Here is a 26,934-nt window from a genome sequence, read left to right as displayed (position 1 = left end):
TGCTCTACCAAGCCATACCAAGCTAATAAGCCCAGAAACAGAGAAATGATGACAAATCCTGGTTTAACCAACAGCATGAACTGTGATTAGGGATGAAAAGCTGTGTTGCCAATACATTCTTGCTCAGAAGAAATATTATTTCCACTCGTTCTTCCTCGTGTTGCGCAAGGTGTTTATGTCAGATGTTGAGTAGCAAGAATCGACTGTCCTGAGCAATTCCTTACAGAGCATTTTGGAAAGCATTTCTGCTTTCTTGCTTGCCAACACAGCATCTTGCCAGATACTCTGTGAGACTCTCAGTGTCATGTATGGCCAATTTGTTTTCAAAGTCAAAACTGCAGAGTTATTAAATATAATTTGTATTTGTCAGTTCCTGGAACATACTGCAAAGCCAATTAGCTTCAGCTTTCTGTGGACAGGAGAAGAGCATGCAGCTTTAACTCCATCCCCCTTCATTTGGTAAGGGTCTTTTTTTAAGCAAAGAGAAAATACACAAACTGAATTAATATTTTTTCTTAGCTAATATTAAGCATATTATTAAAAAGTTAAATAAAGGCACTGACAATTATTTTAAGAGTGTAATGTACAATGTAAAGTACAATTTAGATTTATTAATATCTGGAATTAATTATAATGATTCAATACATTTAAATGTTTTGAAAGCATTTCAAACACCTTTCCTGTAATTCTAAATGTTACATCAAACTGGGAAAGGTACCTTTATTTATTCTGCTCTCTCTCCCGCCATGCTACTCTAGTCTCTGTGTCAGTTAACACCTGCATTTATATTCACCACCTTTATTTAGGCCTGGATATCTAAACTGAAGTTTGACTTGATGTAAACAGTGGTATTCCTGCCTGCTTAGTACCAGCTGCATGGATTCTGAAATCAAGCTCTGTGACTTCGTTGTATTTTTTGTTGCTGAATTTCTGGTTTCTACTCTTTGTTTAGCATTGGCCAATTCACCTCTTGGACAAAGCTGTCCAAAAGAGGTTATTGGACTGACATGTCTAGGGAGAGCTGGCAGAGACTGTCACAGCCACTAAGACATGCAGGATGAGATATCAGTGTCTTCTTAAGGGGCCTTTTAATTTAAAAGTCTTTGTTATTTCAGAGATGGTTTTAGTAAGCTCTGTGTAATTGCTCATGTGAATTTTGTCGCTGCTGCTTGAAGGGACATAGCTACAGTGTAATCATACCATCCCAAACGTCTGGGATCATTGGAGAGAGGTCTAGATAGTTTTAGACATTGCTGGGTTTGTTGATTTTTTTTTTCCTAGATTTTTTCAGTAGTGGTATTTTGTACAGACTGGGGTAAAGGAAGTATTCATATGTAACAGATTCAAATCAAGCACTGTTGTTTTGTTATCACAGGAAAACCAATGGTCATGTGATACCAATTTAAAAGCAAACCCCAACAATTTGAGGTTGTTAGTACAAACCCTAAAATCTGCAGAATATACTTCTCTTGCTGAGCTGAAGCCTTCCCAGGCATTTAGTACAATTGCACTATAAATTTGGATTTACTTTCATTAAAATGAGAATGTGGTGGTAGATAATCTATTGTGCAGCACCGGAAAGCATCTCGATAAGTGATCTTTTTCTCCTCTCAGAGTTCCAATTATGAAAATTTGGAAATTTTATTGGAGAACTCTTACTATCAAAATTCTGTTGTTCTTAAAAGATCTTGATATCTGGCTTTTTATTTTTCTAGTTCATCCTTTTTTTGCATCAGTTTCAGGAAATGAGAGATTTGTATCTCACCCACGTAGCAAGCAGTTTGTCAGCTTCAACCACAATATATGTAGGTAATTTCAGCTGAAGGAGGGAAGCCTGGAAGGAATATTTGTTTATGACTTTTTTTTTTATCTTCCTTGGTATAAGCTAGGAAGAGTAATTGCATGTTTTCCTCTTTTTCAGAGGCTCCTACTGCAGCCTCAGTCTATTTCAAATAGACCTTCCTGATCATTCCTGATGGGCAGCAACAGTACAGTAACTCCAGTAATTTACTGGGTAGAAGTGTTTACTGGGTGAGGATGCTGCCACAGCTCATTAATATTTAGCAATGCAAACTACAAAGCAACTTCTGCCATGCCTTAACCACTATTTTAGATATGGACTCTAATACCACTCAGGGAAAAATATCCTTTTCTTTGCTCAGGCAGCTGATGTTTGTGAAATACAAAATAAATGAATGAAGATATCAGGCAAATGTCTTTTGCAATAGCCTCTTTGCTTACCCCTGTCAGTTCTGTGTGCCCTGCAGCAGTTGGGCCACACAGCTTCAGGCACTGGGCTCAGCTACACAGAAGCCACCAGAAGCCACCAAGCCCTACAGTGAAGAGGCTGCCACAGACACAGCAGCCACAGGTGTTGTGGTTTAACCCCAGTCAGCAGCCAAACCCACACAGCCTCACCCAGTGGGAGGAGGTGAAGAACAGTGAAAGAGAGAAGATGTGTGGGTTGAGGTAAAAGCAGTTTAATGGGGAAAGCAAAGGCCCCACAGGGAAGCAAAGCAAAGGAAGGAATTCATTCACCACTTCCCATGGGCAGGCATGAACGTTTCCCATCTTCAGCCATCCCCAGGAAAGCAGAGCTCCACAATGCATAACAGTGATTTGGGTAAACAAACCCCATGTGAATGTTCTCCCTTCCTTCTTCTTCCTCATAGCTTTATATTCTGAGCATGGCACCATGTGGTATAGAATGTCCCTTGGTCAGCTGGAGTCAGCTGTCCTGACTCTGTGCATCCCTATTCTCCTCGCTGGTGGCATGGGATGGGGAGCAGAAAAGGCCATGTTACTCAGTGTGAGTGTCAGTGCTACTCAGCTGTGACTAAAACATCCCTGGGTTATCAACACTGTTTCCAGCACAAATTGAAAACATGGCTCCATACCAACTACTGTGCAGGTAATTACCCAGGCAAGAGCAGCACAGCGTGGTGAGCAGTGCCCCCCTCCCTGTCTAGCCCCTCAGCTGCTCTGGGCACACACACCACATGTGGAGAGCACTGCAGGACATTTTCCAGGGTGACTGAATTTCCTGTGCTTTCCCTGCACATGTATGTGTGGTACCAAAGATTTTCATCATTATTACATGGGCTCTAAGGCATCGCAGCATCTTGGGAAAAAGGTCTTCCCTCTCAGTTGGTGATAAATTAATGTAATCATGCTGAAAGTGAGTTGCAAGGAGGGCAGGGAAATGCAGTAATTTGTTTCTTTTTTTTTTTTTTAATGTTTTCTCATTACTGGGCAGAATGGCAAAACAGCATTAAATATTAATTTATCTGCTAGATCATTTCCAGTGCTTTATATGTACCAGCACAGTATGAACATGTATATGGAGCTCTATTTATATCAGCTGATTTTCAGTAGTCCTTGGGATCATACAAGTGTAAATAGCTGAGCATAAAAAAAACTCATACCCCCACAGAGGTATATATACCCCCTCATATGGGTAGATCTGGTATATTTGATGCATTTCATGTGCTTTGTCCTTGAAATAATATACCCTGTACAAACACTCTTTAGTTGCATAATGCATAATTCGTGCAAGTTGGAATGAGACAAGTGAAGACTTGAACTGGTGCCCTTGGACATCACAAGTCATTCATTAGTGGTCTTACTAAGGTGCAAAACCTAAACCTGCGGTGAAGTCAGATTTGACCTGTAAGATATGTCTCTCATTTGTTTTCAAAAAAATCTGACAGTGTGAATGATTGAATTCTGAGAGTTAAAATAAGAAGCAGGCTTTAATGTATTTTTTATGAGCTGAAAAGAACTCATTTCTAGCAAGGCTGGTGATTTATAAGGAGGAAAAAGAAGAATTGAATCACATGCACTGAAAACAATCTATTGGTTTAAAGGCAGAAATGCATTAAAAATTTCAAAGGCACAGCCCCATAATAGTGTCATTTGAAGGCATTGTTTCTCCAGAAGGCATTTGTCCTCTACTTTCTCAACCACCACTGGGCATTGCTATGCCAGTTCTTTTGAACTATGATAACATTTGTCCAGCATAGTGAGTTTCACACCTGAGCTGCTTTCTGGTAACTGCACATGTGTATGAAATGGTTCCTCTAGCTTTCCACTTTGGTGTTTGTTCTGATTTAATTTAGAAAAGAGTAGCAGGTTTCATTCCTAAAGACATTAATCACACAAAACCTTGAAATTGGGTTAGTTGTTATTAGGGAACACTTGATTGATTGTCCCTCTAAAATATATGTATTTTATTTTTAAAGTTATTGTAAATAAAATGATGGTTGATACTTTCTGAAAACAAGAGGTTCTAGGTCTTTCCCAGTGCAAGGATTACTGTACGCTCACAATAAACCTAGTTAAATTAACTGTTGCAGATTTAAACCGGGAGTTAATTTGACTTATGCTATCAGTTTAGTGGATGTTAATGTTATGGTACAGATTTTCTGTTTATTTAGGCACAGTAACCTCTCACCCAAGGTACTAAAAGTTTACTGTTTATTCTGTTACACAATGTCGACATGTCAGAAGTGTTAGAAAAGGTATTTCTTAAAAAGTTCAGACTTGTTTCTAACAGTTGCTTTAGTGCCATGAATTATTAAAATCTATTTATCTGTACAAAACAAAACAAAATATACAATAAATATATAAGTAGATTTCCATTTAAATTTTTATTGAAAGTGCATTCCACATCTTACTTTTGTTTAAAAGGCAAAAAGAAAGTCTGTGTATTTTCCTTTGAGATGTTTCGTACGTAGGTGCAAGTGTTGTGTGCTCCACTGGAGAGGAGAACCCCTGTCCTCCTGGAATATAGTTATTTCTGGTAAGAGTGGGTTTTTGCAATAACCTACCATTTGTTCAGGTTTAAATATCGCACATTTTGGATATCAGACTTGGGTTGTTTTTCATGGCAATACTCTGCATGTGATGAGAGGAACAGCATGTTTTGTGAGGGCTGATTCTGCCAGTTGCATTGGAGTCTCAGACCACACAGCTGGCTGGCTGGTACCTCCTGCACTCTCATTGTGAGAAGCCAGAAGTTGTGCCATTGAAGAAGACTTGTCACACTTGTGCCTTGCATGGCACAGAGGGCTCATGGCCTTGAATGATTTCGTTTTTCATAGTAGCATTTTGTGCTGTTTTTCTTCTCATGGGAAGACAGACAATGTGGAGAACTGAGACGGATCTGAAAAGAAAATCTCTTCTCCCCATGCAAGTTCTAGATTTGCCTCTTATGAAAATGTTCATTTGCCTTCTGTTCCCATACAAACACAAAAAAAATACATACATTGAAAAGTGTTTTTGTTTTTTCAGCTAGCTAAAACATTGGGATTTCTGCCAATCTTATAGTTTGTCTGTATGGAATGCTGAGTAGGAAATTTGGTTCCTCCATGAAGAATCACATGATGTGCAAAAATTGAGAACATCTGTTTATGGGCAGATGCCTTCACAGATGTTATAGTTTCAACTGAGGCAATTCTCAAATGTATTTCACTGTTCCTTGCTGACAATCTGATTTATGCTTTCCAACAGTGGGATGGCGTAGGACCTCTCCCAGACTGTGCAGAACCACCCAAAGGAATCCAGATGCTGTGGCACCCTTCAATAGTCAAACCCTACCTCACACTTCTTTCTGAGTGCTCAAATCCAGACACGCTGGAGGGGGCAGCGGGGGCACTGCAGAACTTGGCTGCTGGGAGTTGGAAGGTAGGAATATTAACCCAATACATATTTCCTCTTCAGTTCTGTACCTGCAGCTGACAGCAGGCTGGTGATATAAATGTATCTAATTGCTTCTGGTAGTGGAATAACCTTCTGTTCTCATAGAACTATCTGAAGTCAAATCTGAGATAGTATTTCAAGTCCTAGGTACTCCTATCATAGCAAATGTCAGCGTACAGCAGCAAAGATCACATCAGCCAAGTCAAGTACGAAAAATTGCCACTGAAAACCAATATCCAAATATGGAGAATAAGGAGAAGCAATTCTTTATGAACCTGGGTGACAGAGCCATGAAAAATGAGCCAAAAATGCCACCAGTGGTAATCAAATGAATCCATATTGTTTTGTCACTGCAGAAACTGGTTGGCATTGTGTCCCTTAGGAGAAGGCAGGGCAGGGCAGAGCAAGCTATAAATTATGTGACATCAAGTAATCTTAGCATCTACTTTTTTTTTTAAATAAGGCATTATTAAAATAAATTCATAATATGATTAATTATATACAATGAGTCAGGAAATGTGCAATCAAGGCACTCTGTTCCAGCTAATCCTACTTTTCAATTGTATTCAAAAGCACCATTTTTCTTTTACGTATTATTTGCAGTATGTCCAGTGAAAAATTTAAGAAAATGCTTTCAAATTTAGAACAGATCAGTAAAATTCAACATTGAACTTTGCTTACTTTTTAGGGCAACTTTCCTGGTGGTAAACTGGTTTAATTGGCTGAAAGTACTAACTGTGTAATCCTATGGTGTAACTATAATGCATTGATTTTAAATTAACTCTCAGCAGGAATTTTTCTCATTTGCAATGAAAACAGTCATGTACAGGGAAATGCACTGATCAAAGTTATGTCTCAAAAGGTGTCCTGTTGGGTTTTAAGCAGTTGGGCATTCATATGTGATATGTAAATACCAATTTAATTAGGCATTCATTTTGAAATATTATCACTGGCACTAAGAAGTTGTTTTCTTTTTCACATAAAGTTTTATTGGAAGTTGGGTTGGCACACTCACTAGCTCTTCCAAGACATATTATGTTTTTGGGGTTTTTTTTATAATGGTGTTCCACCAGATTTATAGTATGTCATTGACTGTTGCATTCAATGGCATGTAAAATGATTTAACAAAGTATCTGTTCAGTGATTTTTGTCCTATGTAGCACTGTGCCTGAAAATCATTATGGTTTTATTATTCTCATGTTTTAGACTGCTTCAGATGGTGTAATCCTGGCAGCAAAATGTAATAAATGTGTACTATCCATCTGGGAATGGGTGTAGTCCTGGTCCAAATGAGAAAACAATGTATGCATGTTTGCCAGGACTAATGGAAGTGCTAAAATCCAAGTGGTGTCCCTTCTCCCATTTCTAATAAATCTGTATACCTATCATCCTTTAGTTGGCAGAAGTGTACAGTGAGAGGAAGGGAGGCTCTGCAGAGCTCTTTGGCGAGTGCTGGCTTAGAAAAACTGGTTTTGGACTTTAATACTATCTGTGCTGATACCATGGGAAAAGCTGGGTTGTTCTCATATTGCTCTATCTTTCTAAAGATTCACCAATTCTATTACAAGGGATGTGCAGACACAGAATGAATATCCTTAATTTCACATGTCATACTAGCCATTTTTGTGAGGGGAGTAATCCTCTTTGGGGATTACATAAGCATTGATGTTTCCACCTTTTGACCTCTCCTTTCTGCTGCTGCAGTCCAGATATAAAATTACTGAAATAAAAGATAGCAAACTCTTAAAAGAAGAGGTTATTCCTAAGGGAGATTTAAATTTTTTTAGTTCCTCCAACAAATGGTAATTGTATAAAGAATGGATTTTTTTTTTTACTTGAATTCTTTCAAGAACTTTATGATTACTGAAACTTAAAACTGAAAGAGAGAAGAGCAAACTGTATGAAGATAAACAGTGTTGCTATTAATAACAATAGCAGTTGTGGGCTTTTTCCAATTAGCATTATTTTAATACCAGAAGAATCACAGACTATATGAAGCACCCAGCCTACCAGGTGTGCTCACACACTACTGAAGATACAGTCTCTTCTGGAAAAAAATACAATGCAGTTGATACACTTGCACAGTTCTTTCCTAGCTGTTTCACCCTTTTGGTTCCTCTGGTACAAAGCTGTCTAATCCTCTTGGGTGGCCAGGAGGTAATATTTTTAACACAGGCAGTGCTTAGCCGGTGCTATTACAGAGAGAAAGTGAGCAGATAAAAGGAAGCCTGAGTAATTTTTAAAAAATAAAAAGTTATGTAGGGGATTTATATCTACCACTGGAATTAACAGACGATATGTGTCTAAATCCCCTAGACTGCTTTGGAGAATTTCAGGCACAAAAAGAAAGCAGCAGTATGTAGCTTTAAGGATTAATAGCTCAGAAAGGCTGAAAGTTTTCATTATTTCTGGGTGTATAGTTTCTCAGGGATACATACACATAAAATCAACACATGCACATGGTGAAACAGAATCTGTAGGACAATTTTAGCACTGCTTCAGTTGCAGGAATTCCTTCTAAAGCCAAATACTAACATAAAAGAAAAAAGTGGGACACACTTATATTTACAGACAAATTTTCTATGTCAAAATGAAACACTTAGGACTAAAGTCTTGACATATATTACCCATCTGCAAAGTAAAACTTGGGAGTTTTTTATAATGACCAATAAAATATTTGGTCAGTGCAATTATTACTACACCAAGCACAGTCTGTAATAAACCAGAAAAGGAGCATCTTGGTGGCAAATACATTAAGAGATCCAAATGAAGATTTATCAATACAACAGGATACTGATTTTGAGGTATGAGGAAGAATATTTTCAATGTGAAAATTTAACCTGGCATAATTTATGACTTTGGTGTATATTCTGGTTTTGAAAAAGATTGACAGCTTATATCCAAAGCAGAACTTATTTTGGAAGCGAATGTTTCAGATAAACACAGACATTTGTTCATCTCACTGTTCTGCATCAAGATGTCATCACATAAGAAGGACACTGGTATTGGAATCTGAAGGAGAAGAAGCATCTTTGTCATGGAAAATTGCATGCATATCCACACAGAGATATCTTTTTTGTTCATGTGCTTACTTGATGCATCCATGAAAAATAGGATTGGCCCTTCTGGAATAATATCTATGGAGACAGCCAATATGTAAGTCTTTTGGAAAGACTGGACAAATTAACATTTTCCACATCACTGCCAGAGCATCACATTGCCTAAGGTCCAACTGCTGCCCTGCACAGTGACCTCTGACACCAGCCAGAGTCACTGCATGTCCCCCTATAGTATATTCTATAGCCATAACACCCACTCCAAGCACAGTGCTGCTGCCTGACAGCAGTGGGGCAGTTTGTCAGCCCTGGAGCTGCACCCACCCACCACCATCTGCCAAGCTCAGCTGCTACATGGGACTGCAAGGGTTACTGTTTTAAAGAAGTCATTGCTTCCCAAAATATTTTATTCCATCAGATCATAACCACAGTAGTTTCATGATATCCTGAACATCCTGCAGGCAGAAGGAGCAACACATGAAAAGCATGGCCATTGGGTTAGGCTTTGCTTCCTCTCATTGCCTCTCTAAGATTTTTTTTTTCCAAAGAATAGGCTTTTTGCAATTATACTTGATGTGAACTTGAATATTAAAGCTGCTTAGAAATATGAAATAATAAAACTAGGGAAACACTTCCCTCATCAATCTTAGCTGGAGTTTTCCCTGAACAAATAAGGTTTGAGACATGCCTTTAGAAGCAGTGCAAACTCTTTATTTCCCATTAGGTATTAACTTTCACTGGGAGGTCTGTTACTTTTCTTTGCCACTTAATTTGTGTTTAACCAAATTTGTGCAGAAATGTAGAATAAGAAAAAAGGAGACTTTCTGACTCTCCCAGTTGTATTCTGAAGACAATTGCCTGCTGATTAAGAAATCTCTCCCATTATAACTCTTCAAACCAGAAGTTCTTTCTGCAACTTCATATAATTTTTTTTCTTTTAGTGCCTTGGATTGAAAAAATTACATGGTTTAAAATTACAAGAGTGATCCTGTAAAAGATTATCTTTTTATATGTAGTCTGGCATTAGTACTTCTCCTCAGACGGTAAAAATAAAAGTGGCAAGTTCTTTTTAGTTTTCACCTTGGTCAATTGGCTATTAACACATTAAATCTCCTGAGCCTGTAAAAAGTTACATGCAAAATGTCCTCGAGTTAACAATGTCAAGCATCCAAGGTTATGTCCCTTCTGAATAAAATTGCCCTCTCAGGAAGAAAGGAAATATTAGGCTATCTCCTTATTACTGTGTCTTTGTGTGTATCTGACAGCTGAATTCAGGTTGATGTCAGTTTATCTGCCAGACATTACTGCAATATTGCAAGACCTGTTGCTCTGAACTCATAGAATCACGAAGGAGCTCAGGTTGGCAGGGATCTCTGGAGGTCGTCAGGTCCAACCCCCTGCTTAAGCCAGGCCACCCAGAGGCAGTTGCCTGGGGCCGTGTCCAGATGGTTTTCTGAATGTCTCCAAGACTGGAGACTCTGCAACCTCTCTGGGCAACCTGTGCTCGTGTTCAGTCCCCCTCACAAGTGAAGAAGCAATTCCTGCTGTTTTGCAAAAGTCCTGTGTTTCAGTTATTGCCCATTGCCTCTGCTCCTACATAACCTTTGCTGTTACATGCGGTTGTAACACAATGTTGTCAACACAAGTGGCATTTCCTTAGTTTAGTCAAACCCTTAAAAATAAAATCTTCATTCATATGATTCTTAAAAAAAAACTACTATCATGACTTAATAGGCAATACCTATCTTTTAAAACCAGGAAACAAGATTTACTTTATTTCTTCTGGCTTACATTGGAACCAATAGCACACCTGCTCTGGGCCTTGCTTAGTCCCTTCTGTGCGCTCAGTCTTCTGTCTCAGTTACTTTACAGGCTTTATGAACTCCCTCATCTGCTTTAATGACAGGATGGCCAACTTCCTTTTCCACACTATTGCTGATACAGGTCAGGATGCCCTTGGCCTTTTTGGCTATCTGGACACACACTGGATGGTGTTCAACCCCTGTCAAGAAGCACCTCCAGGTTCTTTTTTGCTTGGCCACTTTCCAGCCACTCTGCCCCCAGCCTGTGGCACTGCCCAGGGGTGTTGTGATCCAAGGGCAAGAAGCATTTGGCACCTCAGCCTTTCCCTCATCCCCTGTCGCTGTGTTTCTCCTTGCATCCAATAAAGGATTGAGATAGATTTAGCCTTCTTTTTGTTGGTGCTGTATTTATAGAAACTTATATTTTTGTTGTCTTTTACAGCAGTAGCCAGATTAAGTTCAAGCTGGACTTTGGCCTTCTGATTTTCTCCCTGAAACCTCAGAACATCCATGTAGTCCTCCTGAGCTCCCTTCTTCTGAAGGGGAGGGAAAAACTCGGTTCATTTTTTCCAGAGCTCCAGCTTTGTTCAACCAGACTGCTGCTTTTCCCCACCAGCTCATCTTTTAACATAGAGGGATGACTTGTTCATCTCAACAACTGGAACAAGCTTTTGTGATTTCCAACTTGAACAATGTCTAGCCTTCCTGGACTTCTTTGCCCTTCAGTACTGTCTCCCAAGGTACTCTGTGAACCAATCTCCCTCACAGACCAGAGTTTGTCTTCTGCAAGTCCAAGGTAGCAGTTCTGCTGAGCCTCCTCCTTTCTTATCCTTTGACTGTAACATGAGGAGCAAGTGCTGCTCTGTTGAGGTCAGTATCAGTCTCAGGAAACTCTAGCATTCCTTGGCTGGTTCTTTCTAGTGCCTCTCCTTTCTGTTCCATGTTTGATCATACTCAGCAGGGAATGAGGAGCTCTTTGGTCAGACTGCTGAATGTCCCTGCCTTTGATCCCTAATATACAGGTACAATACCCATGTGAATGGTGTTTATGGCTCATTGGCCTGATCTCTTGAGATTGGCTAGATGCTATCTTGGTCTGTGTTCCTTACACAAGCAACTGCATTTATTTTGCTAATTCCATGCCAGGGAAATCTGACTCTCATAGGAGCAAGAGCTCCATTAAGTAAATTATTAGATAAGGAAACTGAAAACATAAAAGAGACCATTTTAGGCACAAGGTCAGTGCAGCTGCTTCAAAGAGCAGTATGAGAGAGAGTTTCAAGCTCCTTACCATGCAGACTCTTGAAGATAATGAGTAATTATTTTTTAAAGCAGCAGACATCTAGGTTATCAATCTTCTCTTATCAGGCAAGGACATATTGTGGGTTCCTTGCCAGACTTTTCTGATGACTCTAGTTATTTATGTATTAACCCTTTGAAGTTTCATCAGGCTGTTCCAGGAGAAAGTTTTCTTGGATTACAGTGAAAAGGCTTACTTTCATTTTCTCCAAAATAGTAGTATTATGAATCATTATGTGATGGGTTGCAGAAGATCACTTATAACATACTATGTAATCAACAGAGTCAATTTTTAAAATAATCAATGCTTTATTCTGTCAGGAATCCCAATGCTTTGTTCTGTCAGGAATTTTTACCTGGGTAGAAACACCTCATAAATGAGGCAGCATCAATTGTTAAATACATTGCATTGTATAAATACATAAATTGTAATACATTGGAGATGTATTGGCTCTAGAGGACAGAAGACAAGTTTGAAGGGAGAGGACAATATTTAAAAAGCAAGACCTGCTGCTGCAAACACTTGTATCACAGATATCATAAAGAAATTAGCATGGCCATCTGTATATGGAATGGGTGCACAGTAGTTCATAGTGGCTTCATGTTCAAGGTAATCCCTTACTGAAGCACTTTTTGTCCCGTGAGATGTGTCACTTTTGTCCCAAATATTTTCTTTTTTAATTATATTAGTTACAATGTTTGGAAAACTGATCATAAAAGTCCTCAGATGATTTTGGAAACGTAATACCTACTTGTTCTGCAGAACCAAGAATGATGAGGTGCAAAGGCAGTTCCTTATCAGTTTTGCCTTCCTGTTCTGTTAACACTTTTATTTTTCTCTAGTTTATTTACTTTACTTTGTATCTTTACCCACTGGATTTTTTCCTTTCTCTTTAACCTTGACTAAGGTTGTGGAGCAAAAGAGTGTAACCAGTTAACACTTTACTCTTGTCCCAACACAAAGATGTAGAGAGCTTGCTAGTAATATACCAGACAGGATCATTCTGAGAGCAGAACACCACAATTGGGACAGAAAGTCCTTGGGAAGTCTCTTTCTGCTCTCTTCAGAAACTGCAGAGAGTTAACCAAGATTTCAGAGCTTTGCTCTCTGTGAGGTGATGTGACTTCTTAGGGATCCCAATAGCGTTTTTTGAGTAAAGTAGAAATGTAATTTTTGAGTATAAAAATATTTTCCTTTTTTCCTGATAGGTATATTACATTGAGTCTGATCAGACAGAGAGGAATATTAGTCTTTAATTACTCACTGATCTTTGATTATTTCACATGCAGTTCTCTTCCATGGTCTGCTATTTTACTACTGTTAGCATGGATGCTTTCTATGCCTTTGATAGCAGACCTCAAGTCTCTCTAATCTTCCTGGTACTCTAGTTTCCTGAGTAATTTAGTTTGCTGTGTCATGCCTGCGCTCCTGATTTAACTTTCATGTTGTGGTTTATGTCTCAGTAGTTCCTTTTAGTATTCAGTAACTCAGTAGTCTTTGGGTCACAATGTTGAACTGTACAGTACAATCCAAATTCTAGTCAAAGCTGAAGTATGGATGAAATATTCTGCAGACACTTGGGGAGCACTGATGTCAATGGCAGGAAAGTGAATCCATTCCAAATGTCAAGTGTATACAGTTGTACTTGCAATTTTAGAGGGGGAATTTATTTTGGTAGTTTTCTTCTTTCTCATTTTATGATGGAAATTTCTTCATTGTTCAGTTTGGTCTCCTGTGTTCCTGCTTCATAGAGAAATAAAGAAAACCATATGAAACACCAAAAGGAGTTAAGTGAATAAGTGCTTTTAAATTCTTCTGAAAAATATAATTGAGTTTTATCTAGAGTAATTACTCTTTTCTTGACTTTCAGCCTAATATAATCTTAAATCCCTAGAGGCATTCACTTGTGCAGATGGTATCTGACAAACAAAAAAATAATTTGCAAGTTTACTCTATTTTTCTACCTAATTACTATGATGAAAATAAAAAGGAAGCTACTAATGAAAGTGGACATAGAGCTCTACTGTTTACCTTCAAAGGGATGTGTAGTAGTTATGCCCCCCAAATTCCATTATTGGTAAAGTGTATTCATGCACAGACTTTGGCTCCTGTGCTTGTCTCTGATAATTTAGCCTCAATCTGATGCAACAACAATGATTTGATTTTATTTTCTGGCTGCTTGTTCCCGCTAAAGTGTTTGCTGGTCCCACAGGAATGCTTTTGCTTTACAAACTGAACAGCTATTTGATCATTGACACTGCCACTGATTTGTGCAGTAACAGGATGATTAAGTGTATTAGCAGAGTGCCTCGTTTACTTACTGGCACCTTTGTCTCTTTTCTTTTTTATGATTTTTTCATCTCTTTGCTTTTGTGCTTCACTGAGCTCGTATTAGCAATTGACCCACAATGTGGAAATGCAGGCACCACACGATGGCTTTAGGCAAACAGAGGGATCATCAGTGTACACAAGGCTGAATCAATTTCTCCATTCTCTGCAAGAGTGAAATAGCCTTTTGAGGCACCTCCATTTGAGCTTTCCTGAAATCCACACAGTGCAGCATAATTGCTTGCAGAGACTTGTCCTAATTGGCAGCTTAAGGAAAGAGGACCAGACAGTTCATACCACTTTCCACATGGAAAGTTCTCCAGAGACCTTTGAAACAATTAAATCGTTTCTCTCTTTCTGCCTAAGGTTCATGACTTGAAGCAGCAGATTAAATGATAGCAAATCACACATTGAGGAGTCTGTGAACTTTTCCCAAAGTGGATGACATCCTCTGGAAAAAGACAGCTTGGGAAGGAGAGGAGTACACAGGAGAGAGGAGAGGTTTTGTACATAAGTTTTCTGTAGTACTCCACCCATTGTTTTATATGTATGTGTGCATATGTGCATCTGTAAAAAATTAAATCTGGATCTTTCCCCTGTGAAAGCTTTGGAGCTCTCTTTTTTACTGTTATAATCAAATTGATTGGTTCATTACAGATCCTGAAGGCTTGCATGTTGCTTATTTAGTAAGGAGGTTTATATTTTCTCTTTTTTTTTCATACTGAGTTATTTCAGTGTTTCTCCTACAGTGTCTCCTACTCTCTCTCTAGGCTTAAAAGCAAAACATTTCCTAATTTGTTCCTCTTAAACTTTTGGGTTGGAATGGATGATGAAAGTGCTACATCCTAAGAAGTCTGTTCTAAACCTGGCTTTATAAAACAAGTGCTTATGTTTTCTCTTGGTAGGTGGCTAAAAAAAAATCAAAGAAAAACTGTTTACTGAGGTTTTAGAATGGAGGTTTTTAAAATATAGTGAATAATCTACGGGATTATTTTTGATTCTCCCTGGTATTGAATAGACATAGATAAGGTTTTTTTCTCTCAAAACAAACACCCCCACTGGTTCCACAGGTAGCCCATTCTGGAGATGCTACATCTGTGATTTACTTCTGCAATGAACAGCAGCATCTTTCAGAATACTCTCAGCCAGCCTGAACTCTCACCTCAACCAGACAGGCTAACTTCTTTCTCAAAATATTCTCGCTGTTATCTTGAACTCTCACGCTGGCAGTCGCCTTGTAATCACAGCAGACACAACAGATGCTTCCCGCGGGAGAGATGTACAAAATACAGCATTTTTTAAGTGCAAGGAGGTATTGCTCATTTCCCAGCTGCAGGTGAGCATAAATCTAACTGGCAGTTAAATACATATTTATTAAGCCAGTAAGGTTGGAAATATCCATTTGTTGTTTCCATAGCATCCTTTATACTTAATATCCCATTAAAATTAATGTATAGGGAAGAAAATTTTTCACAAAATACTTCCTGTTAAACTCTTTGATCCTTAAGATCTGTTTTATTTTTTTATCTGATGATCATCCCACACACTGGTTCTAGAGGAGAGACTGGAGGAGAGAGCATAGAAAAAGATCAACAAAGAGTCCTGCTATCATTTATCTCCCCTATGCTGTTTGCTTTGCAGCACAAAATGTCAGCACATTTATGTTTTAGACACATTATTATGCTCAGGGATGCTGAGAACCCCTTGTCCAACATAGCTGACAAGATAGCTTATCATAACTGTTATCACTTTCATCTTCAGCAAAGTCCAGCCAACTGGCTTTTGTTATGCATAGTTACTACAGAGAAGAATTAATAAAAAAATACTCTTTAAATTCTGGAATTCTGGTTTGTGTTCCTTTTTTCCCAATTTCCCCTGAATCATATCACCTGGAACGAACTTCTACTACAGACATTGCAGCACTGGATTTCTTGTCTATCTCCACATCTACTGTTTTTATCATAAATATATATTCTGGTTTTTGCTATTCAGGGCATATATCTGATATAAACAGATGCTTTTAAAGTGAGCTCTTCAGCTGTGGTAAGTAGAGGCTGTATGCAGGGGTTAAGCATGGTCTGCTTACAGTGAATGTGCTTTTTTTTTTTCCTCTGCCTGGCTATGGAGTAATGCTATTGCAATGTAATTATTCTTTACAGTGGAATGTCTTTGTCAAAAGAGAAGAGACATCTAGATCAGAAAATCCTAAGACTTATCATCCTAGTTTCTGAAATAATTGAAATATTTCAAAAGCAAAGGCCTTCCAGAACTTGTCTTCACCTTCCAGGTACAATGGCAAGATAAGCATCCATGCCATGGCACTGAAAGGAAGGAGGCATTCGGCTTCAATAATTTCCTTTAAACTGTCAGTACAAGAAACATAAATGTGAACTTTATGGAAATTGCAGAGAAGAGAACATGAAGTGAAAGGAATGTGTGCCTGTGGATGGCTTGTTTTGAAGTGGGCTGTGCTGAGGAGACCTGTGAATCCACAGATGTCCAAACAACTTAACTTTGGCAGTACCCATATACTTTAAACCCACAAGGTCCCAGCTGCTGTCCTGTTTATGTTTTGCAACTGCTGGAGATAGCAGCAGAATGGAAAACAGGGTAGTATAGCTGATCTTTCACCCCTTTATGTGCTGGGAGCCCCAAGTTGTACAGCTCTGGATGGATTTCCTAATCAATTACAACACACTGCACAGATCCCTTGTTCACTGATGTGATAATCTTTAGAGCTCCTGAAGAGTTTTTTAGAAGTAAACAACTCCATTCATCATTTCTGCTGTCAAATGAAAAGGATGTTTACATGAGAACATTCTGCTCGCTTTGATACAAAGACAAGGCCGTGCCAGTGGTGTCATGACCAGCTGTCAAGTGGGAGATGCCTACAGGCTTCTCTGATAGAATCAGCCACTGGCTTTATCCTGCAGCCACGTGATCCCTGCAGCCAGGCACAGCACAGGCACACACTGCCCTCAGGTCAGCTCTTGAGGGAATGGCTGGCCCTTCAATGCACAATAGTATTCCAGTTAGGATCACTACGGCTGCCAAAACCAGGCATGAAATTATCCTCAGTTCTCCTTCTGAACAAGTTAACAATCACAAGAGAAATGATAATAGTGTTTTTGTGTTTATAGACTGAGTAATTCTTAGGGTAACAACAAAGAATAAATACTCAGACCTCTTGAACTTGCTTTGTAATACAAATACATATTTTGTAAAATAAATATTGTTAGTTTAGCATTAAAAAAGCATCATTAGATGTTGCATACAAAACGCTGGTGAAAAGTAAGTTGTCTGCAGACTTGGGCCATGAAAATGTAACCAGGTGTGCTGGGAAAGAAGTCAATTCATCATTTAATTTCTCTGTCACCATAAAAAAAAAGAGTGCTGATTGCCAAATCGAGTGGTTGCCTGGCATCATCAATGCAATTATTTCCACTCCTTTGAATTTTGCATCCAGGTGCTTCTGTTAGCCCTTACTGTGTTGTGAGTTCAGGTGTGAAGTGAACTGTGGCACATTGCTCACTGTGTCCCCTCTCTCTGTCCCGCAGTGGTCGGTGTACATCCGCGCTGCCGTCCGCAAGGAGAAAGGATTGCCCATCCTGGTGGAGCTGCTCCGGATAGACAATGACCGGGTGGTATGTGCAGTCGCTACAGCTTTACGAAACATGGCCTTAGATGTCAGAAATAAAGAGTTAATAGGTATGTTCTTTCCAAACAATCTGTATATACTGTGGGCTTGGGAATGGTTTTTTTTTTTCCAGTTTGCAGCAGAATGAGCACAATGAAAATTATTCTCACATTTCTAGAACAATTTCTTTAATTCTTTCTCTAGTGTGTCATATTCAGATTTTATGTGACAGCTTGCTAGTATATATCAAGGAATTGTTAAATTAATTAAACATCATGCAATGTTTCTTGATCTCTCAGGCTGTAATCTCTGTAAGAAAAGCAATGCTTTGTTCTGCTTTAGCATTTCATTCTTAGGCTGGCAGTAGCACTTGCATCTTCCAGATCAAGGATCTAAGCAGAGCACCCCCTCCTGATCCTCAGATTACCTATTGCAAGTAACTTTGGAGTCATGAAGTAACAAGGCATAAAAATTTTAGGAAGTTTACAGGAATTTACTGTGCAGATTAGTAGCTCCAGCAAGAGACCTGGGAGACTCTTGCTTCACAAACAAATATGGTCTTAAGGAAAATATGGTCTTAAGGAATAGGACGATAATTCATGTAAATCGTTATTGCCCCGAATTCTGATCGTACAGGAAGCACACATATGAGGATTTTATTTTGTTCAGGCTTTTGGTGAGTTTTTTTAGCTGAAATTCATCTAAACACTGTGGGTCATTGAACTTTTATTTTCATGGTCTATCTTTGAAAAATAATCACTTCTTTGATTTTTAACTATTTCAACAATCATAACCAGATTATTTCTACTTCTGTACATTAAGAGCATATTTTCTGTTAATTTTTCCTAACTTGTTAATTTTTTTATCATTACAGCATATTTCTTCTCTGCTTTTGATTACAGAATTATGCAAATAGATACTATGATCATAATGTTTATTATTTGCATCCAGTGCTATCTTAGGGTTAATGCTTCTTTACAGCAGTGCTCTGCAAGTTGCTAAAACAGGGCAATAACTCCTCTCATATTGGGAGGAGTGTCTTATTGTACTAATGTTCCCGGATCTGCAAATTTCATTTAGGAGTGTAACACTATACATTTAAAATTGATCTGTTTTACTCTGGTGTGCCATTCAAAATACTGGTTAAATTATGGATAGTACATTTGCACAACCTCAACATTTTAGTATTTTATGAAATTCTTAAATAACACATCATAAAAACAAAGATAAATTTTAAAAATGTGGGAAGAGTCTGGTGAATATAATAACCTAATGTATTTATTTATGTAGTCAGCTAAAAATAGCTGTAGGATGCTGCTCTGCTTTATGTTATTTGTAATGTTATTCTGAGAAATTGTACTTCATAATTGCAATAGTAATTTGCTGCAGCTTAAAAACAGTCCAAACATGCCAATATGACAGGGGAGTTATGATTATAATTCTTGGACCATTTCAGCTGTGATCTTTGTATGTTCATTTCTTCAGCTTTCATCATTGGACTTCAAAGAAACAGTAATAGCGGTCATTACTGCTCTTGTTCTCTAGTATTTCTTAGCAAATAGGGCCTATCATAGAGCTGATTTTTAGAAATGCTAAACATCAGCAGTGGTCAAGGATTTCAACTCAAGTTGTAGTCCATCCGTTTTTGTGATATTGCACTTCTGTGTATTGTATATGTATTGAAGGATGCCTTAGTTGTTGCTATGCAAAGGAAGCCTCAAAAGGAGCTTGTGCTTTATCAGGGTAGTTCCTCAAGCATCCTTCTGCCTAGGCAAAATCAACATGCTATTTATCTTTTCTCTTTCTGATTGTTGTCAGTGCATCATATTCTTGTGGTGACACACTCTGCCTCACAAGCTGGAATTTTCCCCATAAAACAACCTTTCCTAAAGGTTATCTTTCCTAAAGGAGAATTTTCCAACTGTATATATAGTAAAGTTGCATAGCTAGAATTGAGTTGGTTGGGGAGTTTTTAGTGCCTTTATAAAGCTTTCTTTTCAGTGGTGCTGTCGTTCCATTCCCGACTGACATTTTTTTACTGAAATGTGCCAGAGAATGATATATTTAATTCTGCTGCTGCCAAGCAGCCCATAAATCAGTATTGAGGAACCTGGAAAATGTATTAGAAAGCTTGCTAGAAGCCAGGCTCACCTGTACTTTGCTACAAAAGAAACAAAAAGACACTTTCTTCAAAGGCCAGAAGTTTCATACTAGACTTCATTGAATTGACCAATCTGTTTTGTTTTTCACACAGATTTATCAACTATGATGCTATATTGCTAAAGGCTGGTGAGAGCCTTCTCTTATAATTTATCTGAGCCATCCCCATAGCAACATTATCTTTATTTATATTGAGGTCATCTTCCTGGGTTTCATTCCAGGCATGCTCCATGTCTTTAAAAGGACCTGCTCTTTTCTCCTTCCCCGTTGCTTTTGCATTGTGCCGTGTGTCCCTTGGCTGAGACAGGAGACGTATTCATCCTTCTCCTTCCCAAAATTCAACTGCCCTCAAAAACATGGTAAATCTGGTCTACTTAGTACTGGAATAGATAATGCAACACCCAGTTTTCTCTTTTTGAACACACTGCCCAGGTGCATTCCTGGTCACAGGTTAGACAACATTCATTTTCACTTGACTTCCAGGACCCTTGTTTGCATAAAATAGTACACAGTCTTTGTTGTTCCCAAGAGAGCACCCAAGGGAAAGGTTTCTCAGCCTTTTCTCTCTCCCAGCTGAGGGAAAGATCCACTACTGATATTGCCCGTTTTGTTCTTCCTTGGTTTCAGTGATCTAGGCTGTGCAGCATCCCTGTGTCCCTCTGGTATCGCATTTTTCCACTTCTGTTCATGTGCTCAGCATTTTGGAAGGCGGCTTTTCCTTCCTTGAAGCAGGTTCTGTCTCTGCTAAACTTCTCCATCGGTCCATTAGGTTCTCCCCCCCCAGCCCCTGTAGATGTCACTGAGTTGACAAAAATCACTTTTATTTGTTTTCAACTGTTCACTTAGGCAGAAGAAAATCACTTCTATCCCACAGGTCCTCTAAAAGCTATATTGATGACCTTTGTGCAGTTATGCGATTCCCATGTTCATTCCCTCTTCTTCATCTGTCCCTTTCTCTCAAAAAAAAAGATGAGTAAGGGAAAGTAGAATAACAAACCCACCATTCTGTGTTCCTAAGAGCTATACTGGCACCTTAGTTTGAGAATATGATATTATTCTCTTTCTGCTGGGAATGCAGTTTTTAACTTGAGGGTTTTCTGCAGACCTCTTGCTTCTGGCAGTGCTGGTCAGGCCAGCACCTCACACCAAAGCTGTCCCACTGTCTTCCCTACAGTGAGTGCACCTGCAAAATTCCATTTTCTAAAGCCACATTTCGTTGGCATGCTATCAGAAATTGCTAACTCAATATAGTTTCTTTTCTTTAATTACAAGAAACTTGGATCAGCTGGATGGGGCAGAACAGTAAAAAGTAAACCCATCTCCTGTAAACAGCATCTTTGAAGGATGAATCGTTTCCTTGCAGTCTGCCCCAGCAACCTTCAATGGCTTTCTGGTTCAAACGCCCTCCACACCTTTCTGGTTCACGAGTCCTCCTCTGGACTTTTGGGGAACTTTCTGTGGTTACCTGAGCCTGCACTGCACACTTGTGTCCTTAGGATTCTCCCAGCCAGCACTGGTGCAGCAGCCTCCCTTCTCTCCCCACTCTGCATGTGAGAAGGTTTCCAAGTCAGGATTCCCCATTCAGTCCTGGGAAAGAAGCCAGCTTCATCCTTCCTTTATCTGAAAGACAGGCAGCATTTTCCTCTCTGCTGCTATCCACGACCTCTTTGACAAAGGAGATTATGCATTGTACAGTTCATTGAAAAATAATGTGACTTGTTATTCTACCTAAACAAGAATGTACAGACTATCCCTGTCTGAAATTTTTGAAGGATGACTATCCCCAGAATTTGCGTTGTCCTTGTTCTTCTGTATGCACGACAGTTACCTTTTATTTTAAATGGCAATTACTGTGGTATTTTGAAGTGCAGTAGGTGGTCTTTCAAACAAGTTAGGCTGATTTTTCTAGCTGCCCCAGATGAGAAATTTGTCACTGTTCATGTACTGCAAAATATGTACAATATAGGATTTTTCCTCTTGAAGGAAAATTTGGAATTTGTATTAGTACTGTTCAGTGGTAAGTCCACCGAGTACGGGCTTTGGAGAGAAAGCAGAGCTGGAGGTAAAATGTATAAAACTTCAATGCACAGTTTTGTGCTTTAAGTTGTTCTGTCACTTTCATTTTATCCTGACAATGGTTTCTAATGCCGTTCTGGGTCAGAATTCTGATTAAGAGGAATATTGTACTAGTAATTGAAAAGAACCATTCTTTCTCTTGGCCTCTTGTCTGCACTTTTGCAGTTAAATAAGAGACTTTTTTTTTCCTTTTTTAGAGACTGGTAGTATTTTAATCCCTTGGGAAAAAGGAGGACAGTTCCACTTAAAAGTTTTTGTTGACTTTTTATATTGTGTAGAAAAGAAGTCCTTGCATATCTATGCCCTTAAAATCTTTAGAGAATCCAGGTGTCTGTTCAGGGCTCTAGATTCTGTGGAATTTGATGGGATAAGTTGAAGTGTTATAATATTTAAAAATATTTGTTAACGGCTGTTATTTTGAAAGCTTGATTCAGATAAGTAAAGTTAGTGGTATGATTTCTTCTGCCTTCACAGGGTTTTTAATTAGGTTTCAAAACAGGGCCTCATTTTTAAATAATGGTTCCTGAGTGGGGGACTGTGTGTCTGTACTGAATTATTATCCTCTTTTCACTGTTTGTCTGTCAGTAATGCAGCTATACATGCAAAATTCAACAGTAGCACATCAATTAAATTATTCCCTAATGGGTGCTGGAAACTGCTTACTTTTGCTAGGTGTCTAGAAGTTCATTGTCTAAGATGAGATGCTTGTATTGGATGCCCTTATTGGTGACTAAGTGACTCACAGAAGGTGACTTATTTTGTCTAAAAATAAGGTACTGCTTATTGTGAGAAGGTGGAAGTTACCCTGTATTACCATATCACTGTTGTTTAGTGATGAAAACCAACTAAGAAGTGTGTAAATTGTCAGTGTATGTCTTGTGATCTCATAGCAGTGTGAGTCTGTTTGGGTGCCTGGTGTTTGTTTCAAATTTTTATTGCTAAACTTGGGAAAGTTTGACTGAATGATGTATCAGGAGTTCACGACTCTAATGAATTGTTAGATTTGCAGAATAATTCATGTTGGAAGGAAACTCACAGGGTCACCTTGCCTAGCTTTGCACTCAAAGAAAGTTCAGATATCTTATTTCAAAGTGTGATATCAACGTTTGGAAAGACTGCTTTTTAGCTGTGAGGCTGAAAATGGGTCAGAATCAAGTATTTGCATTCTCAGAGCAGAACATGGCTCTTCTGGTGTATTAACAGCTGCATGAAGTCCTCCTAACTTAGAGCATGGTTGCATTTTGTTTTAGAATTAGTAATAATTCTAAGTGAAAAGAGTTTCCAGTTTTGGAGTTACAAGAACAACAGCTGAGTCTTAGTAATGTACATTGATAGGGAATGTGGGGATGTATTGGGAGATGATCAAATCAAATATGCAGCTTTCATCCCCCTTAATAGTGCCTACATGCAGCTCTCTCTTATTTTTGGATGTGAGCATTTCCGAATTTCTCATACATGCATCTGCCGACCGTGAGAGAGAGTGAATTTTTTTGTTGAATTTTTAATTAATATATAAAGTATCTTAGTCACTGGAATGCTAAATTGACATAAATTTGCAATGCAGAAGATTCCAGAAAGCACTAATCAGACATTTGTTCAGAAGAAGGTGACAACATAATATATCCTGCAATTTTTAAATTTATGTCCGTTTTTATTGCACTTCATTTTTGTGTTTGATAGTTGAGCTGGGCAAAAAAATAAACAGATACCTGAATGAGAGCAGGCTGTCATCAAGAAGTTGAGGAAGTTGATGTACAAAATTAAGCATATTGTCATACTTTAATAACTGGTGCTCCTTAGTCTTCACAGTGAAGAGAAAGATGCTATTTAAGTTAGTAAAGGAGTAATTAAACTATGATGTTTTATAGCACCTGTATAGCAACATCTGAACTCCTTGGTTTTTAGTGTTGTATAAATAAGTTAGCTGAGAATTTAACCTGATGAATGTTTAAATGTTAAGTACTTTTTCCATTGTGGTGTAAAAGCCTTGTTTTAAGGAGACGTTGACTTTTCATGTGCCTTAGCCACTTACATGTTGCTTTTTGCTCTCTGTTTCCTCAAATATATTTGTGACAAGCAGACCTGGTAATTACAGAGGTTGGAAAAGATTTTCAATCTCAGTCATTTCTTATTAAGTAACACTCTCAGGTGAAGATTTAGGAGGAAAACTAACATTGGTAAAACTGAATTCTTTTTTTTTTAGTATCAAACTCAAGATCAAACACTTTCAGAATTCGATCAACACTTCTACATCTGAACTTTCCTATTGCCTAAGTACACCTGTCTGGATTTGGAGGGATTTTTCTCTTCCATTAAATATCTGAAAAAAATGGTGTTTCAAGTAGTCAGCTGGGCTTCTGAACAGTAGAAAGAAAATGGCACCTCTAGGTGTTTATCCCACGTATCTCTATCACATAACATGTTTGATCTTACAGTCTAATGGGTCCAGTGTGAGAACCTAGAGAAGTGGCCAGAGACTGAGTGGCCAACTTTTGTGTCACTAAGATGGGGAAGTAGTGTTCCATCAGAAGTTGTTCTCGTAATACAGGCTAAGCACTGTCCTGCTCCCCTTTAATTAGGTCAATAGACTTGTCAATGGCAATTAGTGAAAAAGCTCTACAATTTTGCATTGTCACCCAAAACAGCAGAAATAACTGCATGCAGATTCAAATCTAGGATAATGGGGAATGCTACTTCCATAGATCTGTTTTTACTTGTAATGCCAAGTCAGAGAATCATTTCATCTCTGTCATAGTAAGATCAAGATGCTTCACAAATTGTAACCACAACCCAGCCATAGGTCAGCTATTCCTTCTAGTAGAGTAAACTGCAGGGAAATGTCTGTAAAATGCTTGTATTTCTATTTTAAGTGCTGTAATCAAGAGAATCATCTTCAGTATTGCACCATGACAGCTTCTCTAGGTGATGATGGTAATGTTAAATGATGCCATATAGAGCTTTAAGGTTTATAAACCTTGAAGTCTTTATTATAGGTTTTATCATTTTGTATTTGCATTCAGTATTACTTAAGATTGAATTCTGAATGCAAGTCATAAAAGTTACAAAATCTTGTAGAGGTGGCCCAAGAAAGCCTAGACTAATTGTGACTGCCAAAAACACCACCATGTCCAAAAACAGCTGAGGGATGTGCCTTTTCACTTCACTGATGTGCATTTCACACATAAGAAAGTGCCCTGACCTGCACCTTACATTTTGTTTGAGATAAACAATTTCTGTTCATTCCCCTTCTCCTGCACAAGGTAGCAAGCAATTAAACTGTAACTGCATCTGCTTTTCTCACTCAGAAGATTGACATTTCAAACAATTTAATATTAATTTTCATCTCTGTTTCTCAGTATGTTCGTGCTGAGAAGTGCCACTTACCTTTTGGAGTTCTGATCTAAAAAGTGCGTATAATTTAGTCACATGAAATATACAAAGGTAGAAATGCAAATTTCAGAAACTGCCAAAGTAATTTTAAAAGCACTTTTAAATCCATGAGAATGGAAAAACAGCTTTGAAGATCCAGGTTTTGTGACAGCCTTACAGTAACAGATAAGTGTATCAAAACATGTTTCCAGCCTATTCTGTATGAACTTCAATTGATGAAACAGCGAGCTGGTTTTATTCTCTGTAAGATTCAAAATAGTGTTTTGCCCTGAAATGCATATCACCTTAAATGACTTTTAAATGATAAAAGTGACATATATGGCATTTTTTACTAAAAGCACTTTTCTTTGAAGTAACTCAAATTCCCATTCATGAAATGTCAGTGCAAGACAGTAGAACATGACAGGTGAATTAGCATTTGATAAAGGAATGTTGTTTTCTTCTCACGTGTGAAGACCCTGAGAATGGGTCTGAGCCACTGTAGTTTCAAAAGATGTTGAAGGTGGAATCTGAGAAATGGAAAAAATTTAAACCAGTAAGAAAAGGAAGAATGAATGTGTATTGATTAAATTTAAACTACTTATAGATGGCTTTCAGTCATATTAACAGTTATTTTCTCTGTGCATCTACATCCATGCACTCTCTAAATTAGTGCAGTTGTTCCTGCAAAATCTCATTCAATCCTAGTTCCCAGGTTAGATGTTGACAGGTGAAGTGGGCAGCACACAATGTCCCCCTCACCTCGTGCGGCTTTTAAGAGATACTTCCACTTTGTGTCCCCAAAGTTGTTTTCTTCATGTTTTAGAGTGTTTGCAAAGGAAAAATGTTAAGGACAAAACCCGAACAGCATTCATTCACAAAGGTAATACTGGTAGAAAATTCTGATTGCAGGGACCTAAGCTATGTCCTTGCACAGGAGGACTAATTGTAGGCTAACACAGAAATAAAATACCTGCAAATATGCAACCCATGTGTTTGTCATCATCTATTAGATTTAAAAATGCACCATGGAAAGTCTCATTTTCACTGGATAAAAATGTAACTGTCAGAGTTTAGAAATGGTATTCCTTAATTTAGTGCTCCCACTGAAGTGAAAAGCCACAAGCTGCTTTCCTGTCCCCATCCCCTCCAGTGAGAGACAAATGGCAGACATACCAAACTGAGATAAGAACAATTTACTGGAAACCACAATGAGATAAGAAGACAGACAGTAACAGGAACAGCAACAAAGTTGATAACAACAAGATACAGAATTGATACAAAAAGAGGCTGTTCTACAGGCAAAAATTGGTCTCCAACCAGGACAGTGAACAAAACAGTGGACAGACTGTCCATGTCCATGTTTTCTTTTTCCCTCAAGCCTGAGACAGTGACAGTGTTTAATAACACCATATCTTGGCCACACCTACACAGCTCCAGGCTCTGCCTGGTCACAGCTACTCAGAAAATTAAATCTGTTCTTGACTGAAACTCGGACAACAGCAA

At 38.4% G+C, this 26,934-nt stretch overlaps 1 protein-coding gene across 5 annotated transcripts in view; it reads left to right on the top strand.

Annotated features, from left to right (window-relative positions):
* The window catches only part of CTNND2 (catenin delta 2), a 639,750-nt gene that overhangs the window by 550,251 nt on the left and 62,565 nt on the right, over window positions 1–26,934 (top strand). For all 5 annotated transcript variants that reach the window (XM_054284533.1, XM_054284531.1, XM_054284535.1 and 2 more), the window contains 2 exons: window positions 5,512–5,685; window positions 17,744–17,894. In XM_054284533.1, the coding sequence (XP_054140508.1) occupies window positions 5,512–5,685; window positions 17,744–17,894 (325 nt within the window). The remainder of the gene's footprint in view (window positions 1–5,511; window positions 5,686–17,743; window positions 17,895–26,934) is intronic.

The sequence above is a fragment of the Melozone crissalis genome, unplaced genomic scaffold, assembly GCF_028551555.1.
Source record: "Melozone crissalis strain CALT ecotype California unplaced genomic scaffold, PUWL_Pcris_2 ptg000042l_1, whole genome shotgun sequence".
NCBI lineage: Eukaryota > Metazoa > Chordata > Aves > Passeriformes > Passerellidae > Melozone > Melozone crissalis.
Note: the sequence above shows the minus strand (reverse complement) of the source record. Positions and strands in the feature narration are given on the sequence as shown.